At 39.5% G+C, this 23377-nt stretch overlaps 1 protein-coding gene across 5 annotated transcripts in view; it reads left to right on the top strand.

Moving 5' to 3' along the window:
• Positions 1-908: 908 nt before the first annotated feature.
• The window catches only part of dennd4a (DENN/MADD domain containing 4A), a 51106-nt gene continuing 28637 nt past the window's right edge, over positions 909-23377 (top strand). Inside the window, exons 1-15 of one of the 5 annotated variants that reach the window (XM_052096731.1) lie at positions 909-1103; positions 2811-2956; positions 7671-8007; positions 9341-9587; positions 9879-9948; positions 10925-11094; positions 12038-12276; positions 12485-12551; positions 12713-12771; positions 12996-13140; positions 17439-17614; positions 18755-18855; positions 19637-19858; positions 21190-21335; positions 21777-21803. In XM_052096731.1, the coding sequence (XP_051952691.1) occupies positions 7697-8007; positions 9341-9587; positions 9879-9948; positions 10925-11094; positions 12038-12276; positions 12485-12551; positions 12713-12771; positions 12996-13140; positions 17439-17614; positions 18755-18855; positions 19637-19858; positions 21190-21335; positions 21777-21803 (1980 nt within the window). In that variant the 5' untranslated portion in view covers positions 909-1103; positions 2811-2956; positions 7671-7696. Of the gene's footprint in view, positions 1104-2810; positions 2957-7659; positions 8008-9340; positions 9588-9878; positions 9949-10924; positions 11095-12037; positions 12277-12484; positions 12552-12712; positions 12772-12995; positions 13141-17438; positions 17615-18754; positions 18856-19636; positions 19859-21189; positions 21336-21776; positions 21804-23377 lie in introns of all 5 variants that reach the window. The other 4 variants (XM_052096729.1, XM_052096732.1, XM_052096730.1 and 1 more) reach the window with 4 other exon arrangements.

Genomic DNA, 23377 nt, shown 5'->3' with positions numbered 1-23377 from the left:
TTGAGGACATTTACTGATTTGTGCAGGGTCAATGTAATAGTAATAATGGTAGAAAATTGAATTTGTTTTACACAATAATAACTCAAAAAAAAAGAAAAAAGAAAAAGATAATGAAAACACCAAATGTGCACTAAGGTTGTCAGTAGATTTTGGAACTGACACTGGGCAGAGTGACCAATTGTCAAATTTCTGCCGATTAATAAGTCTGGCAGAAATGTCAGTCTATAACACTAACAATCTATTTCACACTGAACCACACAGTTCAGCACAATGCAGAGGGAGGTCTAAAAGGCTTTCACTTTTGAATTTTTTTTTTTTAATATTTCTGTCTTGTTGCTGTATTGTTTGTGCCCTGGAAGTACCTGTCACCAAGACAAATTCCTTGTATGTGTAAGCATACTTGGCAATAAAGCTCATTCTGATTCTGAAAGGGAGAGGGAAAGTTCACACACACAAAATTAAATGCCGTCATCACTCAAACCATATGTTGACTTTCTTCCATTGAACAAAAAAGATGTTAGGCAGTATATTAGTCTTCAGTAACCATTTACTTACATTTAAAAAAAAAAAAACATTCCATACAATGACAGTAAATGGTGACTGAGGCTGTCATTATGGTGAACATCATAGGTTTCATGTGCTTGTTATTTATTAAGGACTGTATTTTTTAACTCAAGATACCAAGTCCTACACATTTCAGTAGTAAATGTCAGTTCAATCACATTCTTCCAATAACATTTAGAACCACCGATTGTATATGGACTGTCGGGGCGTCCCAACATTAAATCACCGGCAGTCCCCGGAATGCTCAAATGACGTCACAATTTACTGGCAATCACGTGCCCGTGAGGCACGTTTTGGTAAGCGCTTGCGCGAGTCTGAGCGCATCTCTAAAAGCGTACAGAGAAGATGTGGCACAGCCCTCTCTGATCGTGCATTGGTTGTATAGAGAATTATTATTACTATACGTGATCGAGAAGTAATTCATCTGTCTGATAAAATGGATGAGAATACGTAAGCCCTTCATCTGCGATTAATAATACAAATAACGGTGCGCGTATCGATGAGCGTGTCCACTGCATCGTCGTCATCCTGCTGAAACAGTGAGTGTGAATTGCTCATATCTATTTAATTTTAACGTATGGTGAACGGACATTTGTTTTCCTTCTATCATAAATACAAAATGTACATATGCCTTATAAAAAAAAAAAACGATTGATTTGTCATGATATATTTTATAGAGCCTATGTTAAAAACTGGCATCCGATGGAGCGCCTGCTGTCATCACGCGACGATAATTGTGCGCTTGTTTTGATTCTGCTATGTGTTTACACACCATGTGATGATAGTAATCTGTTATATTAGTATTCTGTAAAGCTTATTGTAAGTATTTTAATATTCAGGGATTTTATATTATTGAGGGTGTTAAATGCATGGCCCTTATGTTTCAGTTACTGTCAGACTGACCCAGCCCTGTCTGTCTGGAATCAATGCCATCTTCATATGTATTTCACAGAATTGTCTCACTAGGCTCTATTTCACAATTTTAAACGTAAATTTGTAACGCTCGTGTTTGTTTATTGAAAGAACTAAACTTGCAATGCTCCATCTTCTGTGGGGTGGCTATCCTGAAATACTGTTGATCTTGTCAATAGACTGTTGTTATGATGATGTCTACACACAATTTTACTGTATGTTGGTAAAGTAATAATAGGTCACAGGATGCAGTGCTTCTGTTTCAGTTGTAAAAAGCTAATATTTAAAATACATTTTATGAGATTTCAATTACAAATTCAGAGATTGATGTATTTTGACTGATGAGATCATGTGATGCTCTAGGTGTTTCTAAATAGGAACCTGGCTGAGCAATTTTACCACAATGGAAATTTGCAGAGATATTTGAGGAAGGATGAGAAAGATTGCTCAAAGCACACATCCTGCATCCTGCTGGTTTTCCTTTGATCCTTGATTTAGAGTGATTTATATCTAAATTCAGAGGAATTTGCAATAGTGGATTCATAAATATGGGCTTTAGGACAGTAAGATGTTGAAATGTGCGATTTTCCTGTGTATCCCTTGCAAATTCATTAAACATACATTTTTAATTTGACATGAAAGTTAGGGATGATTCATTAGTTTGTGTCTGTTGGTTCTTTATTTGTTGTCTCTAGGTGTCTGCATCTAACTTTGTTTCCTCTTTTCCTGGTCTGTTACTTTTCATCATTGCTCAGACCAACTTTAGCAATGCATTTTTTTTAGAGGCTTAAGTGTTGTTTGAGAATGCCCTTGAAACGCATCATGTAGGTTTACAGTAAATTACACATTTCAGGGAAACATATACCTGTTGTGACCTTTCACAACTTGCTATTAAGCTTCTCGTCATCTCATCACTATGACTGTAGAAGGGCTGCATTGGACAGAAATTGTTTTGAATCTGCACATGTTTACAAGAATTTTTCAGTTTGACTTGAGGGAAGTTGTTGTCCATTCAAGTAGGACAAACACATTACATTTATATGTGTCACCAAACCCAAAATTAAATTGAGATAAAGTTGGCATGCTACAAAATAAGACCTGTAAAGTGAAAAACAATGACTGCCAGTCATCCTGTACCTCAGTAAAGCCTATTCGGGAAATAGCTTGCCTGCCTCCTCCTATCCCAAGTATGCAGATGTCTGCTTGTTTCTCGTCATGGTGCAAAGGAATCAAATGTCCGCCCCTGTGTCTTAAGCAAGACCAGATGCTCTGTCAAATGTGCTGCATTAGTTCCTCCTTCTTGTGTTTTCCTCTGTGCCTCCCTGCTGTCCCAGAACTGTGGAGTATTAGGAGTCTCTTGGTCCATGGAGCCCACACTCTGGTCAACAGCCCATAGCTCCAACACATCTGGATGAGATCACGCTCATTTTTATGGGCAGTCTGTTAAATTGGCTTATCCTCTGGCTCCTGCACGCTACAGGTTGGTGAAAGAAGGGCAAGGCTCATCAATTCAACAGCCGTGCTCTTCTCCTACAGCTGCACTAAGATAGAATTATTGAAAGATGGTGCTTTGTTGTGCTGTGGATATTGTTATTCTGTTAATTATGTCAGGATTTTCTGAAATGTACATTAGGGATATGCGTTTGTTTAATGACCATGTCTATTGTCTAATCATGGACAACATCATTTCTTCATAATGTGGTGCTGTTCATTGAATGAGACTGTTTTCCTGTAACAGGGCATCATTCTGTTTTATTATGTCTTCAGTTAAAGGATTAGTTCTCCAAAAAAGTAAATTCTGTTATTATTTACTCACCCTCATTTAGTATTAAACATGTACGACTTTCTTCAGTGTAACACACAAGGAGAAATTCTGGAGACACTTTATGCTGCTCTTTCTTTTGCGTATAATGTAAGTGAATGTGTACTAAGGCTGTAAGTGCCTTACATTCTGCTTAATATCTCCTGGTGTGTTCCACGGAAGAAAAAAAGTCATGCGGATTTGGAATAATGTGAGTATGAAGAAGTGATAACATCATTTTCATTTTTGGGTAAACTGTCTATTTTAGACATATATAAATATGGAAAAAGGAACCATTTATACATGTTCTATATCTCTTAGTTCAGCATTTCTTAGGAATGGTGCGTAGGAAGTCGGTCAGACATCAGAGAAGGAGAGGACTTCCTTATTTCTCACTCAGAAGTCCACCATCCATTTGGATGGCTTAGTCACGGGCTTTCATGGGTTTCCGCTGCATAGGACCCATGCTGATTTCTCAGATGAAAAAGATTTTCTAATTCATTTCTGGAGGTTTTTTACGTTACCATGGTGTTTCTCAATAAGGGAGCAACTTCCTACTTGTTGTCTGAAAAGTACTGAGTCAGTGCAAGTGTGTCTAATAGCATCAGATAACAATGAAATCTGCCTCAGTGCATTTCAAGTCACTATGTGCCTGACTAACTATAATGCTGTAATTCTCTAAAGTTATATCCAATTTAGCATAGAATTAAGATGTAATCTGTCAATTTATGGTTAGTCGTCATAGCAGTTGTCATTTAAAGGAGATTTAAATTTAAAGGAGATCATCCAAAAAGGAACATTTTGTCATCATTTAATCCTGTTGATGCAAACATATATGATTTTCTCTGCAGTGGAACACAAAAGGAGATGTTAAGCAGAATGTTAGGAACTAACAGCCTTGGTCACCATTTTCTTTCATTGTATGAAATGAAGCTGCAGTGACATAGATTTGGAAGAACATGAGGGTTATAATCACAGAATTTGTATTTTAAACTATCCCTTTAACCTTTATTTTTGATTGTAAGCTTCATATTATCATCACCTCTTCCAAAACAATCAGCTTTCTGATAATCTGTGATTCATGTTTATCAGTTTCAAGCAAGTAGTTGTTCTCTCCCTGACATTGTTATGATTAATATTTGCTGTTTTTTCTTCATTGTTGCCATGGTGAGGATTATAATATATCTGTGCTGAAGGTGGAGAGAGTAGCACCAGCCTCTGCAGATGGAGTGGTTTTTGGAGCAAAAAATTATGTCTATATATAATCATAAATCTCTCACTTAACGTGACACATATGTTTTATTTTCTCCTTAGTGTGTTTAGTGGACTTTCTACAGCATCTGTCTAGAACTGTGTGGCTGTGATTAGATCTAGAGATGTTTCTTTATTTATGCAAGCTGATTAATGGATTTGTCTTAGCTTGATGAAACATGCCTAAATGCTGTTGTTGAGCATCTCAGTCATAAAGGGATAGTTGAGCAAAAGTGGAAATTCTGTCATCATTTACTCATGATGTTCCAAACCTGTTGTGGAATGTGAGTGTACATCTTCATCTTTCTCATTGCTGGACAATAGAGAGTGACTTAGGGATCCTCGTCCTTAAGCCCAAAGGTTTTAGAAGGATGAGAGGGATTAGGGTTTTACAGTCTGTATTTATTCTTGGCATCTAACCAAGATCATTAAATCTGCCGACTTCATATCACAGTTTTCAGAATGTTTGATAGAAATAGCAACTTCCTGTTTTGTACATCACAATCACCATCACCGGTTTCTAATATGCAGTACTTCTTCACATCAATGCTTGGTCATGGCAAAAGAACTAGCCGGCAGGTCAGTTTCATTTCCTTAAGCTCTTAAGCCATATCCTGTGACTCTGTTGGCCAGTATGTAAACCACAGACAAGCCATTGGCTATAAGCTACATGCCACCAAATACGTTTCAGATGGTGAAAGTGTATGTCTTGTATAATCCGTGTTGGTAAATTACTCAAAAAAAGTCATTCATTACTAATTACATATTCTAAATTATATTTAGATTTATTTACTAATTACTCTGTCTGAAAGTAATTAAATTACTCATTACTAATTAATTTTCTAAAACCCATTTCAACTTTGAACAGATTAATATTTTAATTATTTCAAATAAATCCTATAACATCAAATAAATTATTCTTGAACTTTCTTAAACTGTTCCTAAATGGTTAATAATATCTAAAAAAATAACTCAAAATTGATCACTCTCTTTATAATTTGTTCTCCAAGCAAGTAAATTTGTTGCAAAAGGCTGTATTTCAGGTAAGCATTGTAGGCAACATTTGTAACAGTAAAGTAACAGTAAACAGTTTTAACAAGACACATTGGCCCTTCAGCAATCCAGAGTAGAACCCTGAACTTTTTTAGAACATCGAATCTTAGTGACACCTGCATTAAAAACAAGCTAGACACAGTGCAACAAATGATTGATTTGCTTAATATTATGATTATTATTATGATTATTGAAGCTAATTTTAACTTGACACAGAGTCTAAAATCCTTCAGTCCTGCGCAATACTTGAAAGAAACATCAAGATGCATGACATGAGCTCACGCTTTACATTTAAAGGTGCGGCGTTGAATTAGAAAACAAATGTTATCATTAGATGTTAAATTTCAATTTTAAATTAAATATTGTTTTATGTAGAATTGTTGAAAGACTACACAGTATATAACGCAAGTACATCATAAGTAACTGTAATTAAATTACTAAAAAATTAAGAGAAATCCCTTCAAATTTTCAAGGAAAAAGTAATTTAATTACAGTAATGTGTTGATTTGTAATGCGTTACACCCAACACTGAGTATAATAATGTGTGTGATGTATACAGAGGGTCCAATGAAAGGTGGAGAAAACTGCTTATTTAGCCTTTTATTGGTGATTTGGACTGTATGACCAGTAAGGAGGGAAATTGTAAGGATTAATGATTCTAGTTCAGATTCCGATTCTACTTAACGATTCTGATTTCATAACAATTTAATTATCAGCAGTTACAGAAATACTCAGTCAAGCCTGTCTGGCACCAGCAATCATCCATGTGATTATCTAATCAGCCAGTCATGTGGCAGCAGTGCAGTGCATAAAGTCATGCAGATATGGGTCAGCAGCTTCAGTTAATGTTCACATCAACCATCAGAATGGGGTAAAAAATGTATCTCAGTGATTTGGACCTTAGCATGATTTGTTGGTGCCAGATGGGCTGGTTTGAGTATTTCTGTAACTGCTGACCTCCTGGGATTTTCACAAACAACAGTCTCTAGAATTTACTCAGAATGGTGCCAAAAACAAAAAACATCCAGCGAGCAGCAGTTCTGTGGACAGATATGCCTTGTTGATGAGAGAGGTGAACAGAGAATGGCCGGACTTCGAACTGACAACTGTAACTCAGATAACCACTCTGTACAAATACTATTCTGAGATGCGGGTTGGTGCTGATTTGGCGGCACCAGGGGGACCTAAACAATATTAGGCAGGTGGTTTTAATGTTGTAATACTGACATATATGCTATTGACGCAAGCATCAGGAATCCCCTTTGCTGTCTGAGCATTCTTCCTGTGGAGTTTCTCTGCAGATATGAACTGTAGATGCTTTATATGACTCATAATTCAAACGCATAATAGAACATATTTTTTTATCCCCAGCAGGAATGGATAATTGTTTCCGTATGTCCAGTTGATTTTTTCTCGCAAAGCTTGTTACATGAGGTTGTGTTCTGAGCCTATGGGAGTGGATCTGAAATTGTCATATCCTTTTCCAAACACATGTCCAAATGTAACTAGAATAAAAACATATTTTGGTATTTCCCCGGAGTGTTGTATAACTCGCACTGTGCTGCTTGTAGTGATTTGCTTTTTATAATCTCTCCGTTTCTCTCTTAGAGTACGTGTCTAAGCAAAAATAATGTTTTCTTTCATGCAGATATTTTAATCTGAGCACCTGGCATTATTAAAGTGATAGATCACCAAAAAAAATAAATAAGTCAGTCATCATTTACTCACCCTCATGCTGTTTGACTTTCTTTCTTCTATGTAACACAAAAGGAGATGTAAGGCAGAATGTTAGCCTCAGTCATTGTACACTGTCATTGTATAAAAAAAGCAATGAAAGTGAATGATGACTGAGGTTAACATTCTGCCTAACATCTCTCGTTGTATTCCACAAAAGAGAAAAAATCATATATATTTGGAGAACTATGATGAACCCTCCCTTTAAAGCAACAATGTTTAGCCTATAAACATAGTACATTGCTATCTAAGCGAGTGGCACGCTGTAATATAGACCTTCTGTGCTTATTCACATCACTATCTCTCTCCCACTCTGTTGATGTATTTCTCCTTCCCCTTCCCAGCACATATGTAGTTCTCTCTCTATGGGGATGATAGAAGATGGAGGAAAAAAGCCCTCGTGTAGCAGACTACTTTGTGGTGGCAGGACTCACCGTGTCTTCTAAGCCTCTGGAGGAAGATGTCCACCATGAGGAAGGCAGTCACAGGAGCTCAGCTCAGCCCAAGGCTCCCATTACAGATGTGGCGGTGGTGATTCGCTCCCTGGGGGAGGAGGTACCTCGTGGGTATACATGTGTTGAATGCACCCCCTCTGGTCTGCCTGCAGAACTAAATGGAGGTAGTCTCATGGGGCCGCAGATCTTCCTCTGCTACAGGAGAGGCAGAGACAAACCGCCGCTCACAGACCTGGGGTAAGACATCCAAGCTTCAGATGTGTTTACATAATAGTTTCTCTTACAAAACATAATGAGATGCCTACCTAGTTGTAGACAACATTTTAAAGGTGCACTCATTAATTTTTTTCACTGACACGTAGGGGTGTGGATGCAGCATCATTTAAATGCAAAATCTTTCATTTACCAATGCCATTGTAGAAATTCACTATTCACAGTCAGCCATGATTAATTTAATCCATGAGTGAAAGTGTCCAATAACAGGGTGGTTATTGAGATTAAGAGAGCAGTATTTGGCTGGTCATGTGATCATAACATGGCCGCCGCATGAGGGGACCTACTCCATGTAGATTTAAACTGCTTTAATAAGGTTACTGATATGACACTGTCTTTTTCTCGTGTTTGTGCTCATGATTTTATACAAATATTTTAAAATTTGAAACAAGGAGTAGAAGTTTTTTGAATGAGTAAGAAATTACTGAGTGCACCTTTAAGACACCATAGGCACGTTTCAGATGCAAAGGCTGGTCTAAACAATAGTTACTAGTAGCCCTGCTGAGAATTAAACAATAACCTAAATATATATATATATATATATATATAAAATTTATTTATTTTTATTTTTTTATTTTTTTTAAGCTAAAAGAAGCTTGACTGGTTGAATAGTTTTAGCTGTTTTATGCTGGTTTTAGATGGTTTAAGCTGGTGTTAAACTGGTTTAGCTGGAAAACCATCTAGTCTTCCAGCTTGAACATTTGAAACATGACCAAAACCCCTCTAAAATCAGCCAATTGACTTGCAGAACAAGACAAGGAGATCAACTAGCCTAATAGCTAATGCTGGTTTTGGCTGTTTTTATACAGCATAATTATGGTGCCTTCTTAGATGCCTCATTTTGTGAAATTCTATCCTTTGCTGACAGGGAAATTCCAGAATGTATTGCAACAAACTCAGTGACAAAAATCATACAAGATGAATGATGAAATGTTGATTACATACTTAATTTTAAACAATAATGCAAAATATTGAGAAAGATTGCAAAAACGTATTTACCGTAAATTGAATATGTTTTTGAGCATATTAGAGTATCATGTCATTAGCTTAGCAACATGCTAACAAGCAAGTTGCAATTGTTGTGTGCTTTGAGTACTAGTGTGATGCATGTAAGTGACAACATTCATTAGTCATTAATGAGGTTCCTTTGGTGTTAGGTGGATGTTGCTTTAGAAGGTAGCTTCCTATGTTGGCAGTCCACAGCAAGGCAGTTATCTTTGTTGTGGAAAATGTTGTATTATCACTTGTTTTCCAGAGACATTCAGTATCCTCATGCATTTTTCTTAATGTTTTTCAGGATACTCTATGAGTGGAAGGAGAAATTGAAACCAGACTGTCATATTATACAGACCACACCCTCTGGCCGCCCTGCTAACGTAAGTAGCTCCTCCTCTCAGAGGATCTACATTACATATCGGCGTGCCCCTGAGAATCACTCTCATGCCACACTGGCTGTCACAGACATCTGTGCCATTATCCCTGGCAAGGGGGAGACACCTCCACATGCCTTCTGTAAGGTGGAAAAAAACCTCAACAGTAGTATGGTAAGCACAGAACTTTCCCTACTTACACAGAATACATGAAATTATGAGACATACTGAGATAAGTTTTTACTTATCAATAAATAAATATGACATTAAAGTCAACTTGAATAAAAAAAAATAAACCTACTTAATTCCGTAGTGCACTTTTTAGGTCGTATTGTGAACAATGTATTGGTGCATGTTGTAAAAAAAGAATTTCTTCATAATCGTTAATGAAAATGTAATAACTTCCTTGCGAGGTGGTTGATGATGTTAAACAAATAGCTATTGCTGTTCTTCTTGCTTTTACAGTGGGGATCATCTGTGTACATGTGCTACAAAAAATCATTGGCGAAAACCAACACCCTTGCATATAAAGCAGGTACTATGAGTTGTATTTTGCGATTATTGTTGTGCAGTTTACAAGGAACAGCTGGATTGTACAGGAAGTGTTAGTGAGATGCCCATTAGGGCAGCAGTATAGTGCTGTGGATGAGTGATATCTGATACTCCCATGATGCAAGAACCATATGATGTCATAGTTAAGCTGATAATTGTCTGTCTAGATGCTCTTATTTTAAGTGTTGGTATATGCATAAAAGTAATAGTGCTACTAAAAGAACTACATTTTTCAGTAGTATGACAGTAATTTATTTATCTATTTTCATAATACTGTAGCTTTTCCAGCAACAAGCTACTTTTTCCAACAAGCAGCGGTGTAGTTCAACAAAATGCCACCTCACTGTTTTTATGTCACTATGCATTGCACATGCAGCTTTACAGTTACTCAAACGCAACAATACTCATACTATACATTCATTTTAGTTGTAGTGAATTGTTTCCTGATTCATTTTAGTGAATCGGTTCATTTGGATGGTTCATTAAAATGAACCAGTTAAAATTAAAGTCTCTGCACAGCATTTGTCCTCTATTTTTATTGTGAAGTATTTAGTTAAACGCTGCCATTCATCACAGTGTTTTCCATTTAATTATATTCTAAATGTTTGGTTGTATTTAGTGTAATGCTGTTACCCTAATCAAGATTCGTTAATGCGTTCAAAAACCCTCAATGCATAAAAATATTTTGTGCAATACTTTATTTAATGTGTAGCTTGTAGCTTGGCAAGCTACAGTTTTATAGTATCTTCTTCACTAACACTGCTCATTTTATATTCACAGAATACAGCAGCACCACACAGCTCTAGGCCTTAACTGTTGCCTATGATTATCTTATCACTTGAAAAACTGGTTCAAGTCATTAATTACAGGGGAAGCGTTACAGTGATCAATGATCAGTAGTAATTGTTGCCTTTAACTGAGCTCTACAGCCTAATTGAGGGTTTATTTGGTGTGTGCAGGTCTGTTGTCCAGATATCCAGAGGAAGACTATGATTCTTTTCCTTTGCCTGAATCTGTGCCCCTGTTTTGTCTACCGATGGGAGCATCAGTCGAGTGCTGGCCCTCTCATACCAAATATTCTCTCCCTGTCTTTTCCACATTCGTTCTCACTGGCGCCTCTGGAGAGAAGGTACACACGAAAATGCTTGCTTGAGCACACACACATGCGCATATTCTGCGTTTTTAGTTCTTACTGCAGCACAATCTCTTTTAGCATTCTTTATTCAAATCAGGCAGAGCGGAGGGTGAATTGTTTTTGCTGGTTAGGAAATGTGCATTGAATTTAAATCAGCCAGAAACTCGAACATGTGGAATATCTAGAACTCCAGTGAATAATAGGCATCAAAAAAAGAAAATAAAAAAAATATGATAATGTGTAATTGGCTTGTTTAATAAGGCAAAGCTAAAGCTCTGTTGGGGTCAGCTCAGGTATGTCAAACACATCAGTGCACTCAGCTCACACTCCTCTCAGCTGAACAAGTCTCAAGGCTATTTGTGCTGCAGTATTCCATAATGTATTCATTTAGGTAAGCGACTTCAAAGAAACCATGCTAAACTGAGGTTTGTGTGAGGAAAATATTAATCTGGAAACAGATCTGAGAAAATAACCTATATGTTTTGAAACAGATATTGTTGGTGATGCTTTTTAAATTTAGTAAAATAGTTTTTCTCTTTAGAAATTTCATTACATCATGTGGTATTAACAAGTGTGCCTGTAGAATTCCCTACCACACCCCACCGCCCTAAATACGACACTACTTGTAAATTATTTTATTTCACACAAACTAGAGAAAATAAAGCCACCTGAGTTGTTCTGCAGCATCTCAAAAATAGAAACAAATCATCTGTTGATTATTATAACACTCACAGCTCTCTGCTCTCGCTCTTGTTTCTGTTGCGGAGCGCATACAAATTGGGAATCAATTGAGCACCTAGAATTATATAATAATAATAAGAATACCAATTGGCGATCTCACATACTACTCTCTAGGCATTTCACTCATTTTGCTCTCGAAAATGTAAACCTACTGCATTTCCTATAGGATGTTCATGAGCATGTCTTGTGTTCTTAGGTTTATGGAGCTGCCATCCAGTTTTATGAGCCTTACCCAGAGGACCATTTGACCGACAAGCAGAGATCTCAGCTGGGCCTGCAGGATAACAGTCTAAGGCCTGATGGATCCATGACTGTCCACACCAACAAAAGCATCTGCCTTTTGTCTCACTGGCCCTTTTTTGATGCTTTTCATAACTTCCTCACCTTCCTGTACAGATACTCCATCTCTGGTCCACACACTCTGCCCATTGAGAAGTGAGTGCTGAGGGAAGAATGCATGATTATTAATAAATGCAACATTGCATAAACTATATTAAGACTTGTTTTCAGGGAGAGAATGTTCATTTTTCTTACTTCATTGGTAAATGGGTAAAAAAAAATCAGATTCTGCCTAGGAGTTCACAGTTTTTATTTGTCTCTTTTTGTGCATTAATTTGTTTAATTATCTTGGTTTTACCCTCAGGCATATTTCTCATTTTATGCACAAGGTTCCTTTTCCTTCCTCTCAAAGGCCACGAATCCTGGTGCAGGTGAGATTTATGCACATCATGCTTTTTGTTTTGTTGATTTTCGTCTAGCCTGAAATGGTAAATTCCAATGGCATCATTTGTTCAAATATCTGCCAGCCCCTGTGTCAACTCTCTGTCCCTGTGTGTTTGTGTGCTTGTGCATGTGTGCTTGTGTTTCTCAGCTGTCTCCACATGATAGTCTGATGCTGTGCCAGCCCATTTCCTCTCCCCTCCCTTTGAGGTGAGTCAGACACACAGACCACAAACTCAGACCATATCAGATGAATGCTGTAAAATTGTGAAAAATGGAAATTATATCTCAGTAGGACCAGGTTCATTGTTACATCTTTATAACATTCAGAGGGGTCTAAAGGTTTGAGACCACATTGAAAATTTTAGATTTAAATCTGGAAATATTTTTGGGTGCATATGGGTTATTTACATGCCTGTTTACTTTGTCTACAGTGGTGGAAGGCTTTCTACACTGCTTTTGAACCTCGGTGCTAAGAATGCAGTGACTCTGCTGGTGTTGGCTGTAACTGAACACAAGATCTTGGTGCATTCCCTCCGTCCGGCTGTTCTTACCAGCGTTACAGAGGCCCTGGTGTCGGTGAGTGGGAGAAGATGATATTTAATGGTTGAACAGTGGGATTGATGATTCATTTTCACCTATAGCATTCCAGTACTAATGGGAATCTCATCTATTTCTTTTACATCTTCTTGGTGAATGTTTGGGACACCAAAAATAAAGCTTCAGTTCCTTTTGCTCTGTCTCAATATTGGTGAATGTCCAGGGTGCAACAATAAGATCCTTTCTTTTCTGTAATTCAGATTTTTACATGATCTGTCAATATTTTCTCTGGCTGTGCCAAAAATATTACAAATGATAATTTCATGTAGTTGTATAATGGTATATTAAATATGTTTATATGTGTCATTAAACGGAAGTATATAATTTCTGCACGACTAGTGCCACAGAATGGAATTGCAAAAATAAACGTGGTTTTCAAAACAGTTTTCTGCCGTTGGTCAAACAAAGAGATATTCCCGCCCCCAACTCACACGATTGATTGAGTCAATATTATTGTGTTTGTAACATTGGGTCGCTCAAAACAAACACAGGAATTTTCATAGCACCACAGGGACACAGTGTTTACAGTTTTTGAGAAAATGTACCTACAAATAGCTTAATTACAGTTGTCTCTGCATATTAAGGAGGGGGAGGGAAAAAGTATTTAACACTGAAAAAGTTAGCAACTTCAGCTTTAAAGAGACTATAATTTAACTCTAAAACAATGACAAATTCACCAACTGTTTCTGGAAAACAAAACGTCTAGGTTACTGTCGTAACCCCCGTTCCCTGATGGAGGGAACGAGACGTTGTGTCAATATAGTGACACTAGGGGTCTCTCTTGAGAGCCTCGGTTGCCTCTGATCTTTGAGAAAAGGCCAATGAGAAATTGGCGAACAGAATTTGCATGTCCCTCCCCTGGACATAAAAAGGGAGGAATCATGCATCTGTTTAGTCAGATTTTGTACTGAGCAGCCGAGAATAAGTTTCGACCATTACAGCGGTTGGTACGGTGTTGTGGCAAGAGGGACACAACGTCTCGTTCCCTCCATCAGGGAACGGGGGTTACTACAGTAACCTAGATGTTCCCCTTCTGTCACTCACTCGACTTTGTGTCGATGTAGTGATACTAGGGGTTCCTATCCAATAATGCCACTACACTGAACCGTGTTACGTGAACTGCTGATGCAGGTGCAAGCAAGCTGTTGCATGCCAAAGGATTAGACTGCATCAGGCTGCACATAACCTTCCCCAACGTCCCCATAAGACGTCATATACATTTTAGCTTCCCGGCATCCCTGAGGGGGGGAATAAGTGATGTGACAAGCTGTGAGCAGGCCACGCCAGCCGCTGACTTTTCTCTCTCTGTGTTTTCTCTCCATAGAGTGTTAGATGCTGCTGGGGCCATCTAATGCTATAACACGTATCGGGGAAGGTGTTCTTTTCCTTATCATATTCTTTCAGGGGGAAAAGACCCCACGGAGACCACATCCTGCCCAGGCTGGGGAGGTCAACATGTGGCAAATACGCCACATGGGCTAACACATGGAAGTGGTGCGTTGGTAGGTCCTGCCTAGTGAGGGAGGAGCTCTACAGACACAGCAACCGGGGGCAGAGGGGACTGCCCAAGGGAGACGCGGGTCCTCCGAGATGGGGACTGTACCACGGAAAATACGACACAGGGGGTTACCGTGATAACAGGCACCTGTGGAGCACCAATTCCAGTACAGAGTAATTAGTACCCGTAGTGAGTCTGTTCGGGAATTCCTCCGCCAAATTCACGAGCCAGAGGGCTAGGGTTGATCATATCTACAACAGCTGGTGGTAGGGCATTTAGATCTTCCGCGTCCTGTCCAAAGGCCAGACGTGGAGGTTCCAGAGGTCTGGGCGCGAATGCCAGAGAGTGCCCTGTCCCTGAGAAAGAAAGTCCTTCCTCAGGGGAATCCACCAGGAGCCACTAAAATTACTTGTTCCCCATCCTCCCGACCTTGCACAGCACCTGTGCAAGTAGGCTCACTAGGGGAAACGCGTATTTGCGCAGCCCCCGGGGCCAGCTGTGTGCAAGTGCATCTGTCCCGAGGGGAGCCTCCGATAGGGAGTACCAGAGTGGGCAGTGGGCGTTTTCCTGGGAAGCAGACAGGTCTACCTGTGCTTCGCCCTATTGGTCACACATCAGCTGGACCACCTGGGGGTGGAGCCTCCACTCTCCACTGTCATGACAGCGCATCTGCTGCAGTGGTGAGGCTGCCTGGGATATGAGTGGGGTGCAGCGAGGAGATGGCGGGCGAGTTGTGACATTTGACGAGAGCTCACAGCACCGTGGTGATTTATGTATGCTGCAGTTGCGGTGCTGTCTGAATGGATAAAGACGTGTTTGCCCTGAATCAGCGGGAGAAACCTCCACAGGGCAAGAAATACAGCCAGCAACTCTAGGCAGTTGATGTGCCAACGTAGCCATGGTCCTGTCCAGGAGCTGGTGGCTATGTGCCCGTTGCACAACCCAGTTTGGAGGTGTCTGTGGTGACATGATGTGTCTGGACAACTGCTGTAGAGGGATTCCTGTCCGCAGAAAACAGAGGTCTGTCCAGGGGTTGAGTAGCTGACAGCAGGAAGGGGTGAAGATCACATGGTATGTGCCGTGGCACCATGCCCAACTCGGGACTCGAGTCTGAAGCCAGTACTGAAGCAGTCTCATATGCATCAACCCGAGCAGTGCGACCACCACTGACCGGCCTCTGGAACTGCTTTAGAGGGACAGCGGTGCCTAGTTTGAATGAGGTGAGGTATTTCAGCACCAACTGCATGCTCTCGTTTGTGAGGCATGCTGTCATTGAGACTGAGTCTAACTCCATGCTGAGAAAAGAGATGCTCTGAACTGAGAGCTTGCACATTTCCCAGTTGACCTGAAGCCTTAAATGGCTGAGGTGCCTGAGCACCTGGTCCCTGTGGGCACACAGTAACTCTCGATAGTGAGCTAGAATCAGCCAGTCGTCAAGGTAATTGAGTATGCGGCTTCCCACTTCCCTTAGCGGGGCAAGGGCTGCCTCTGTGACCTTCGTGAAGACGCGAGTGGACAGGGACACAAACGAAAGGGGAGGACCTTGTACTGATATGCCCGGCCCTCGAACGCTAACCGCAGGAAGGGTCTGTGTCAGGGCAAGATCAAGACATGGAAGTACGCATCCTTCAGGTCTACCGCTGCGAATCAATTTTGATGCCGAATGCATGTTAGAATATGCGTGAGGTTCTTGAACGGGAGTTTGTGTAAGGCCCGGTTGAGAACTTGCAGGTCCAAGATTGGCCGCAACCCACTGCCTTTTTTTTCTAAAGAGTGTAGAAACCCTTCTTCATCTCGGCTGGAGGGACAGGCTCCATCGCGTCCTTCGTGACTTCGTCATGCACTACCGGTGAGAAAGGGACCGGGGGGCATTGGCCTCAATCCGCGGGGGGGCGGCTGGAGTGGCGTTTCCTTTCAGAAAGGAAAGCCGCGACTGCAATGTTGCCATGGTCACATTCTCGCAGTGAGAACAAGAGCCATCCACAAACGCTGCCTCGGTGTGATCACTTCCCAGACACACGAAGCAGCTTCTATGACCGTCAGAAGAACTACACAAATGCAGAAGGGTATCTTCAAAAATACGCGTCTTTAAAAAGACGCTAAACGCCAATGTGTTACTCTTTTAGAGGTTGTTTGCTCTTTTAGAAGCACTGTCGAAGCACCCAGGGGCATAGACTGCACTGGTGTGCAGAGAAAAGAAAAGCTGCTGGTAACGTGCCATAAGAACCAACAGCAAAAGGTCTGCAGAGGTGAGTGGAACAGTTGTGGAAATGGCAGCTTGCTGAACACACAACCGCTCGACTCCGAAGAAAATATTTGACTAAACAGATGCATGATTCCCTCCTTTTATGCAAATTCTGTTCGCCAATTTCTTATTGTCCTTTTCTCAAAGTTCAGCAACCGAGGCTCTTAAGAGAGACCCTTAATGTCACTACATCAACACAACGTCGAGTGCGTGACAGAAGGGGAATAGCATACTATGTAAAACATTAACTCTTATGATGCTTCAAAGAATATTTTAAGTCATTTTTGTAATTTTAACAAAACATCATCCATGTTAGCCAGCTTGCAAATGTTACCTTGGTGGGATATTTAAATCTTAAATTTGTAGAAGTAATAATCAATACGTCACATAAATGTATACATTCGGCTAACGGTTGTTTTTACATACTGTTTGTACCTGATCAACCAATGTACTTTCGTCAGCTTACCCGAACCTCTCTCATAATGGCTCCTGATACTGTATATTAACATTGTTTTACCTCTGTTGTACCCACAGATGATTTTTCCCTTCCACTGGCCATGCCCATACATTCCTCTGTGCCCGCTGGCCCTGGCAGATGTGCTGAGTGCCCCATGCCCTTTCATTGTAGGGGTGGACTCACGTTACTTTGACCTCTATGAGCCACCGACAGACATAAGCTGTGTTGATCTGGACACCAACACTATAACCCAGTGAGTGACCTTTTGACCTCTACATACTTTGTGAGTTACCCTGAGACCTTTTATCTCTTTCACAATAAATTCACAAAATAACAGCAATTTCAACGTAAAGTTAACGTTCGACATCTTCTGTACTGGACAGTTTTTTATTACGTGTTTTCCAGCAGAAACTTTGAGTAACATGAAGTATCATTCAAGTGAAATTCTGAGTAACAATGATCTTTATCGTGATGCAGAGGGTTAAAAGATCAGGGCAGAGATATATGACCACTGAGGAATGTTGTAGTGAAGATAGGACTCCTGGTACCTAAATGTGTTGAACACATGATCCTGTTTTGTTGGTCTGTTAGTATGTACCTAAAAGTTTGCAGAGGTTGTAAACAAAGCAATAAACCACAAGAAACCATGCATTCCAGAGATTTTTATCTTTAGTCATTTTAAACAACAGTGACAACAACATTGTGAAAACACAAAAATGTATACTTTAGGATACTTATTAAATAATATATATATATATATATATATATATATATATATATATATATATATATATCACACACACACACACACACACACACACACCGATCAGCCACAACATTAAAACCACCTGCCTAATATTGTGTAGGTCCCCCTTGTGCCGCCAAATCAGCGCCAACCCGCATATCAGGATGATATTCTTCTCACCACAATTGTCATGTGTTGACAAGCTATCAAACCTTTAGGTCTATGTAAATTTAGCTCCCGCTTAGAAATAAATATCATGTCTTTATCCTGAATAGAGCTGCTTCTAATCAGGCACGTCATAGGCTGCATTTTAAACTACACTTCAGGCTCTTTGCTACAGTGAAAGTAAGAAAAGAGCAATGATATGAAAAATACAAAGGGTTCAATATAGCCCACCCTACATGATTTATGAAAACGGTAAGGGGAAATGTTGTCTCATCAACAAGGCATTTCTGTCCACAGAACTGCCTCTCACTGCCGGGTGTTTTTGGAACCATTCAGAGTAAATTCTTTAGACTGTTGTGTGTGAAAATCCCAGGAGATCAGCAGTCATTGATGGGATGTTCATGGGTTTAGACTTGTCCCCTTTTCTGAAAACTGTTTACCCTTGCTCTCTCTCTAATGATAAACACATGTGGCCTATTTCAGCAAAGAAGAACGCAGAGTACTGACCTGGAAGATCCTGCCAAGAAAAGCCTGTAAACATCTGATCAACACCCTCAGCAATCTCTACCAGCAACTAGATGAGGGTTAGTGGGGGGTCACAGTTGTGTCAACAGGAAATGATTCACTCGTTTTCACTGAGCAGAGTTTCTTTCAAAACAATATTAGTTCACCTTACTACACTTGTGGCCTTACTCCGTCCCTTGTGACTCTGAAAGTATCATTTTTATTATCTAACAATGTTTTATGAATGCTTGACCGAATAAGCGCAAAATGCAGTCATCCTTGAGATGTGATGAGATTTGCAATTGGATAGAGATAGAGCATGGAACAAAGTTGTACTTTTTTGAGTGCTGGGCTAGTATAGAGTGTTGACCGATACCTGAGATTTGATTGATGCTTCAATCTTTGAACTGTGCTTAACCCTGGGCTTCAGTGTATATCTGTTCTCCAAAATCTCATGTATGTCTAGTATGGAATGTACTGACATCAACTTGTCTCTTAAAGCTAGACCTAAACACTGAAATGATTTACTGGGATGTTGTGATAAAAAATTATTTATCTCTTTGCACTTATTGACTGTGTTCCCATATATTTAATGGGAAACATTATGTGTCCATTGATGGGAATGTTTAATAACAGAAAGAGCTTATGAGCTCCTTGCTGACTTTGCTGAAGTGATGGGAGCTTATGCAATGTGCCCATATCTCAAAATGGACCTACTATATCTACATTGTTAAAATATTCTACTTATGTAATCTAGGCATTGTAAATTAGATGTTTATCAGCGCATTTAGCAGTGTGCTTTTTCTCTTGCGTGACCTGTTTGAACTTTGCTCGTATAACTTGAGTTAAAATGTTCCACAGTTTATCAGATGAGACGTGAGGAAGGCCAGATGGAGGCGTTCATGACTGAGCGGGAGCCCGGCAGTGGCGGGAAGAGTCTGGAGACCTTGGAGCTGGAGATCCAGGAGGCTTTTCTGCGCTTCATGGCGGCCATCTTGAAGGGCTACCGCTCGTACCTGTTGCCAATTACGCAAGCTCCTTCTGAGAAAGCAACTGACGCCAGTTCACTCTTCGATCTACAAGGTGAGCCATGTGCACATCACCAGTGGTTCTCAACTGGTAGGCCATGAGTCGTGACCCCACAGTGGGTTGCTGGTCTGTACAGTAGGAAAAACAATGCTAAATGCAAAAATTTTATTCAAATAACCATATACGTGTGTATAGTTTATGTACATAGTTGCACAGCAAAATAATACTTATCCACTTTTAAAAGCAAAGAGAAAATGCTTACCATATTTTTTAATTGTTAACATCAAAGGCTGTACGTCCAATCAAAGTGTACTCTATTTTGGCGCAAATCCATCTGTCACTTGGGTAGAAGCTATTCAGACAAATACTAACATGAACAGGTTGCATGACATGCCCAAAGCTACACAAAGTACATGTAATAGAAAATACCAGACTATATATAAATATGGGTTTATGTGCAACGAAGATAAACATAGAGATATTTCAGTTAATTTTCCACATCATATTATTACATTTCAATGTTGGACAATAAACACATTTTTGTTGGGTTGTCACTTAATGTCCAAAAATTTGCTCTGTCAAGAAGACCAAGTTAGACCAGCATGAATTTCCAGTCAGCTGGTTAGTTGTTAACCAGCATGGTATTTCTGAGAAAGCTGGTTGACCAAGGGAGGCTTGCTCCATGTTGGAAACCAGCATCCAATACACAGCATATAGTATGCAGGTGACACGCATTATTGGTCTTTTCAACAAGTTGGGTCAGGGTGAAGCAAAAACCAGTTGAGAACCACTCCTACACCTCCATCCAAGATGGACGTGTTGCTTGAAATAGCTTGGCTTGTATTATTGTACTTTTCCAGTCTCACTTTATCAGAACAAAGACAATATGAAGGATTGAAGAACAGATATTGTTGTTTGCAATTACAACAAAGCTGCAGGAAAAAAGATGAAGTCAATGACAGCTGTAGTGGTGTTGCCTCATCAGCATAGAAACATCTTGTTTCTAAATTATTGTGGTGATTTTGGTAAAGCCCCATTGGAAATTAGGCATGGCTGACAGGTCCAGCAAACTGCAGTGATTAATAGAATGTCTGAAAACACATCTGCAGCCTCTTATATAATCACTGATTTTGAGTCTGTTGCACTCTTACGGAGTCTGTTCACTCTGAGTACACTTGCCTCAGACTGTTAATGAAGACTTGTGACTATGACGTAATTCACTACACACCTTCTAAATTAGATTGATTAAATGTTTAATTGCAACAGACAACCGTGGCATTGAATCTTGTATACAAATCTTGAATACAATCACCTTTTCTCATTTGCACTTATCTGACTCTCAGCTTGATGTCCTTGACTTTAAAAATTGATTTTGTTTTTTGCAGGCTTTTTGAAGAGCCGTGACCGATCCCATCAAAAGTTTTACTCCCTCATGACCAAGACTCAGATGTTCATTCGTTTCATCGAAGAGTGCTCTTTTGTCAGTGATAAAGATGCAAGCCTGGCTTTCTTCGACGACTGCGTTGACAAGGTATCAAACCTTTTGGTCTGTGTGTATATTTAGCTCCCGCTTAGAAATAAATATCATGTCTTTATCCTGAATAGAGCTGCTTCTAATCAGGCTCGTCATAGGCTGCTTTTTGTAGGCTCATAGAGTTACCATTTTAAACTACACTTCAGGCTCTTTGCTACAGTGAAAGTAAGAAAAGAGCAATGCTATGAAAAATACAACGGGTTCAATAGAGCCCACCCTACATGATTTATGAAAACAGTAAGGGGAAATGTTGTCTAAGATTATAAGCTGTGCTGTTATGATCCCTTTGGCTTGCTTTTGTCAGGTAATACTTTTTCTGTGAGTATGTTCTCTCGTTCACTTCGGCTTTTTTCCTTTCTTTCCTCTGTATTTCTCACTGCATTTTTCTCTCTTTCTCTCTCCTTTTTGTTCTGTTTTCTTTGCTGCTTGCTTGGAAAGCTATTTGGCACAGAGAAAGGAGGGAAGGTGAGCTGCTTGAATATGTTACTCTTTTAACCGAACACACCAGAATAATTTACCTTTGGTGACAAAGATCATATTTCTGGGTATCTAGAATGGCAAATGACACGTAATTATTACAGGACTTGCAGGGTGATCACTGTATTAAATGCACAAACTCCATTCAAACTTTGTTTTGTAGATAGATTCAGTGTTGGGTGTGCTGTTTTTTTTTGTAAACTCTATATTTTGAAAGAAATATAACATTCTTAATGTTTGAAAATCTCCCTTTGACTTGCATTGTGTATCATGCAAAATGTAACCAATAGCGATGACGTCATTCTTATATTTGCATCCTAAATTCCGATTGGTCTTCTTTCTTGCATTTATTGTGGAAACTGAATTGTTGAAAAGGTGGTTCTGATGCAGCATTTCATTTATGTTTAGGTTGATTATGCAGCAAGCACTGCTATTCTTTCTGGAAATACAAATGTATTATTTCTTATTGAATTTCTTTTAAATATTATTCTTTATTGTTTCACAAGTGTGTGGTGAGGTGTTTTTAGTAGCAGGTTGCATGAATCTTGCAATAAGCAAAGGCCCTCTCAAAGCTCTGCACTTATGTGCTGTCTGCCTTCATTATTAAAACAGCAGTGCTGTTTAGGTCAGAGTCTCTGCAGAACCACTGAGACGGATTCATTCTGCACGCATAATTAATTTTTCAGTGCCTTGTGCCACTTCAGTCTCCAATTGTTTTCTCCCGTCTCAGGATCATCTAGACTGCACTTGGATCTAATATCTGATATTTTCTGTGAAACACTGAAAGTTTCCTTGTTTTTTAAGTGCTGACAAATATATTCCCGGCTGGCTGTATTGTACCTTTGTAGTACATTTTTATCTGTCTGGACAGCTCTGAGACAGAAGGAACAGACAATTTGTTCTTGATTAGGGAAACTGGAGTCATCTCTCACCTGTCCTTCCTACAAGGCTTTGGTTTGCAGTGAAGACAAATGCAAAACTCTTTGTTGCACACTTTCAATTATACTATCAGTACAAGTCACGCATATCTTGCTCTGTCCTGTCCATCCCTTGTGTAAGGACATTGGAGGACTGTTCTTTAGCACTATGATAGTAATGAAAATGACAGCTTCATTTGATTTAAACAAGCATGGGTTTGTGAGTTGCATTCACACGGAAAAGAATAAAGGACTCGGGTCAGTAAAGGACGGAGCATGTTCCACTATAGCCTGAAAGTAACTTGGTTATAGCGTGAAATCCTAACCGTTCACGTCCCATCTTTTGACACTCTCCACAAATAGGCTATACTTTGTTGTCCCAGGGCTTTTTTAAAGGATGTAGGCATAAATTCTGTTATTTGTAATAAATATATATAATATGTCTGGTCTCCCCAAATTGGAACAATCCTTTAAATTGTGACACCCAAGAAGTAACATCATTTGGATCATATTTACAGAATAGCAAGAAGACAACTAAATAATCTCATTTAATTTTTACACAAATTTGATTTGTTGTCAATCTTAACCATTTAAACCTGTTACCAAAGTTTTTTTTTGTCAGAGATATTCAACAAATATCTTTAT

The sequence above is a fragment of the Xyrauchen texanus genome, chromosome 29 (assembly GCF_025860055.1).
Source record: "Xyrauchen texanus isolate HMW12.3.18 chromosome 29, RBS_HiC_50CHRs, whole genome shotgun sequence".
NCBI lineage: Eukaryota > Metazoa > Chordata > Actinopteri > Cypriniformes > Catostomidae > Xyrauchen > Xyrauchen texanus.
This window is presented reverse-complemented; position numbering and strand designations above follow the sequence as displayed.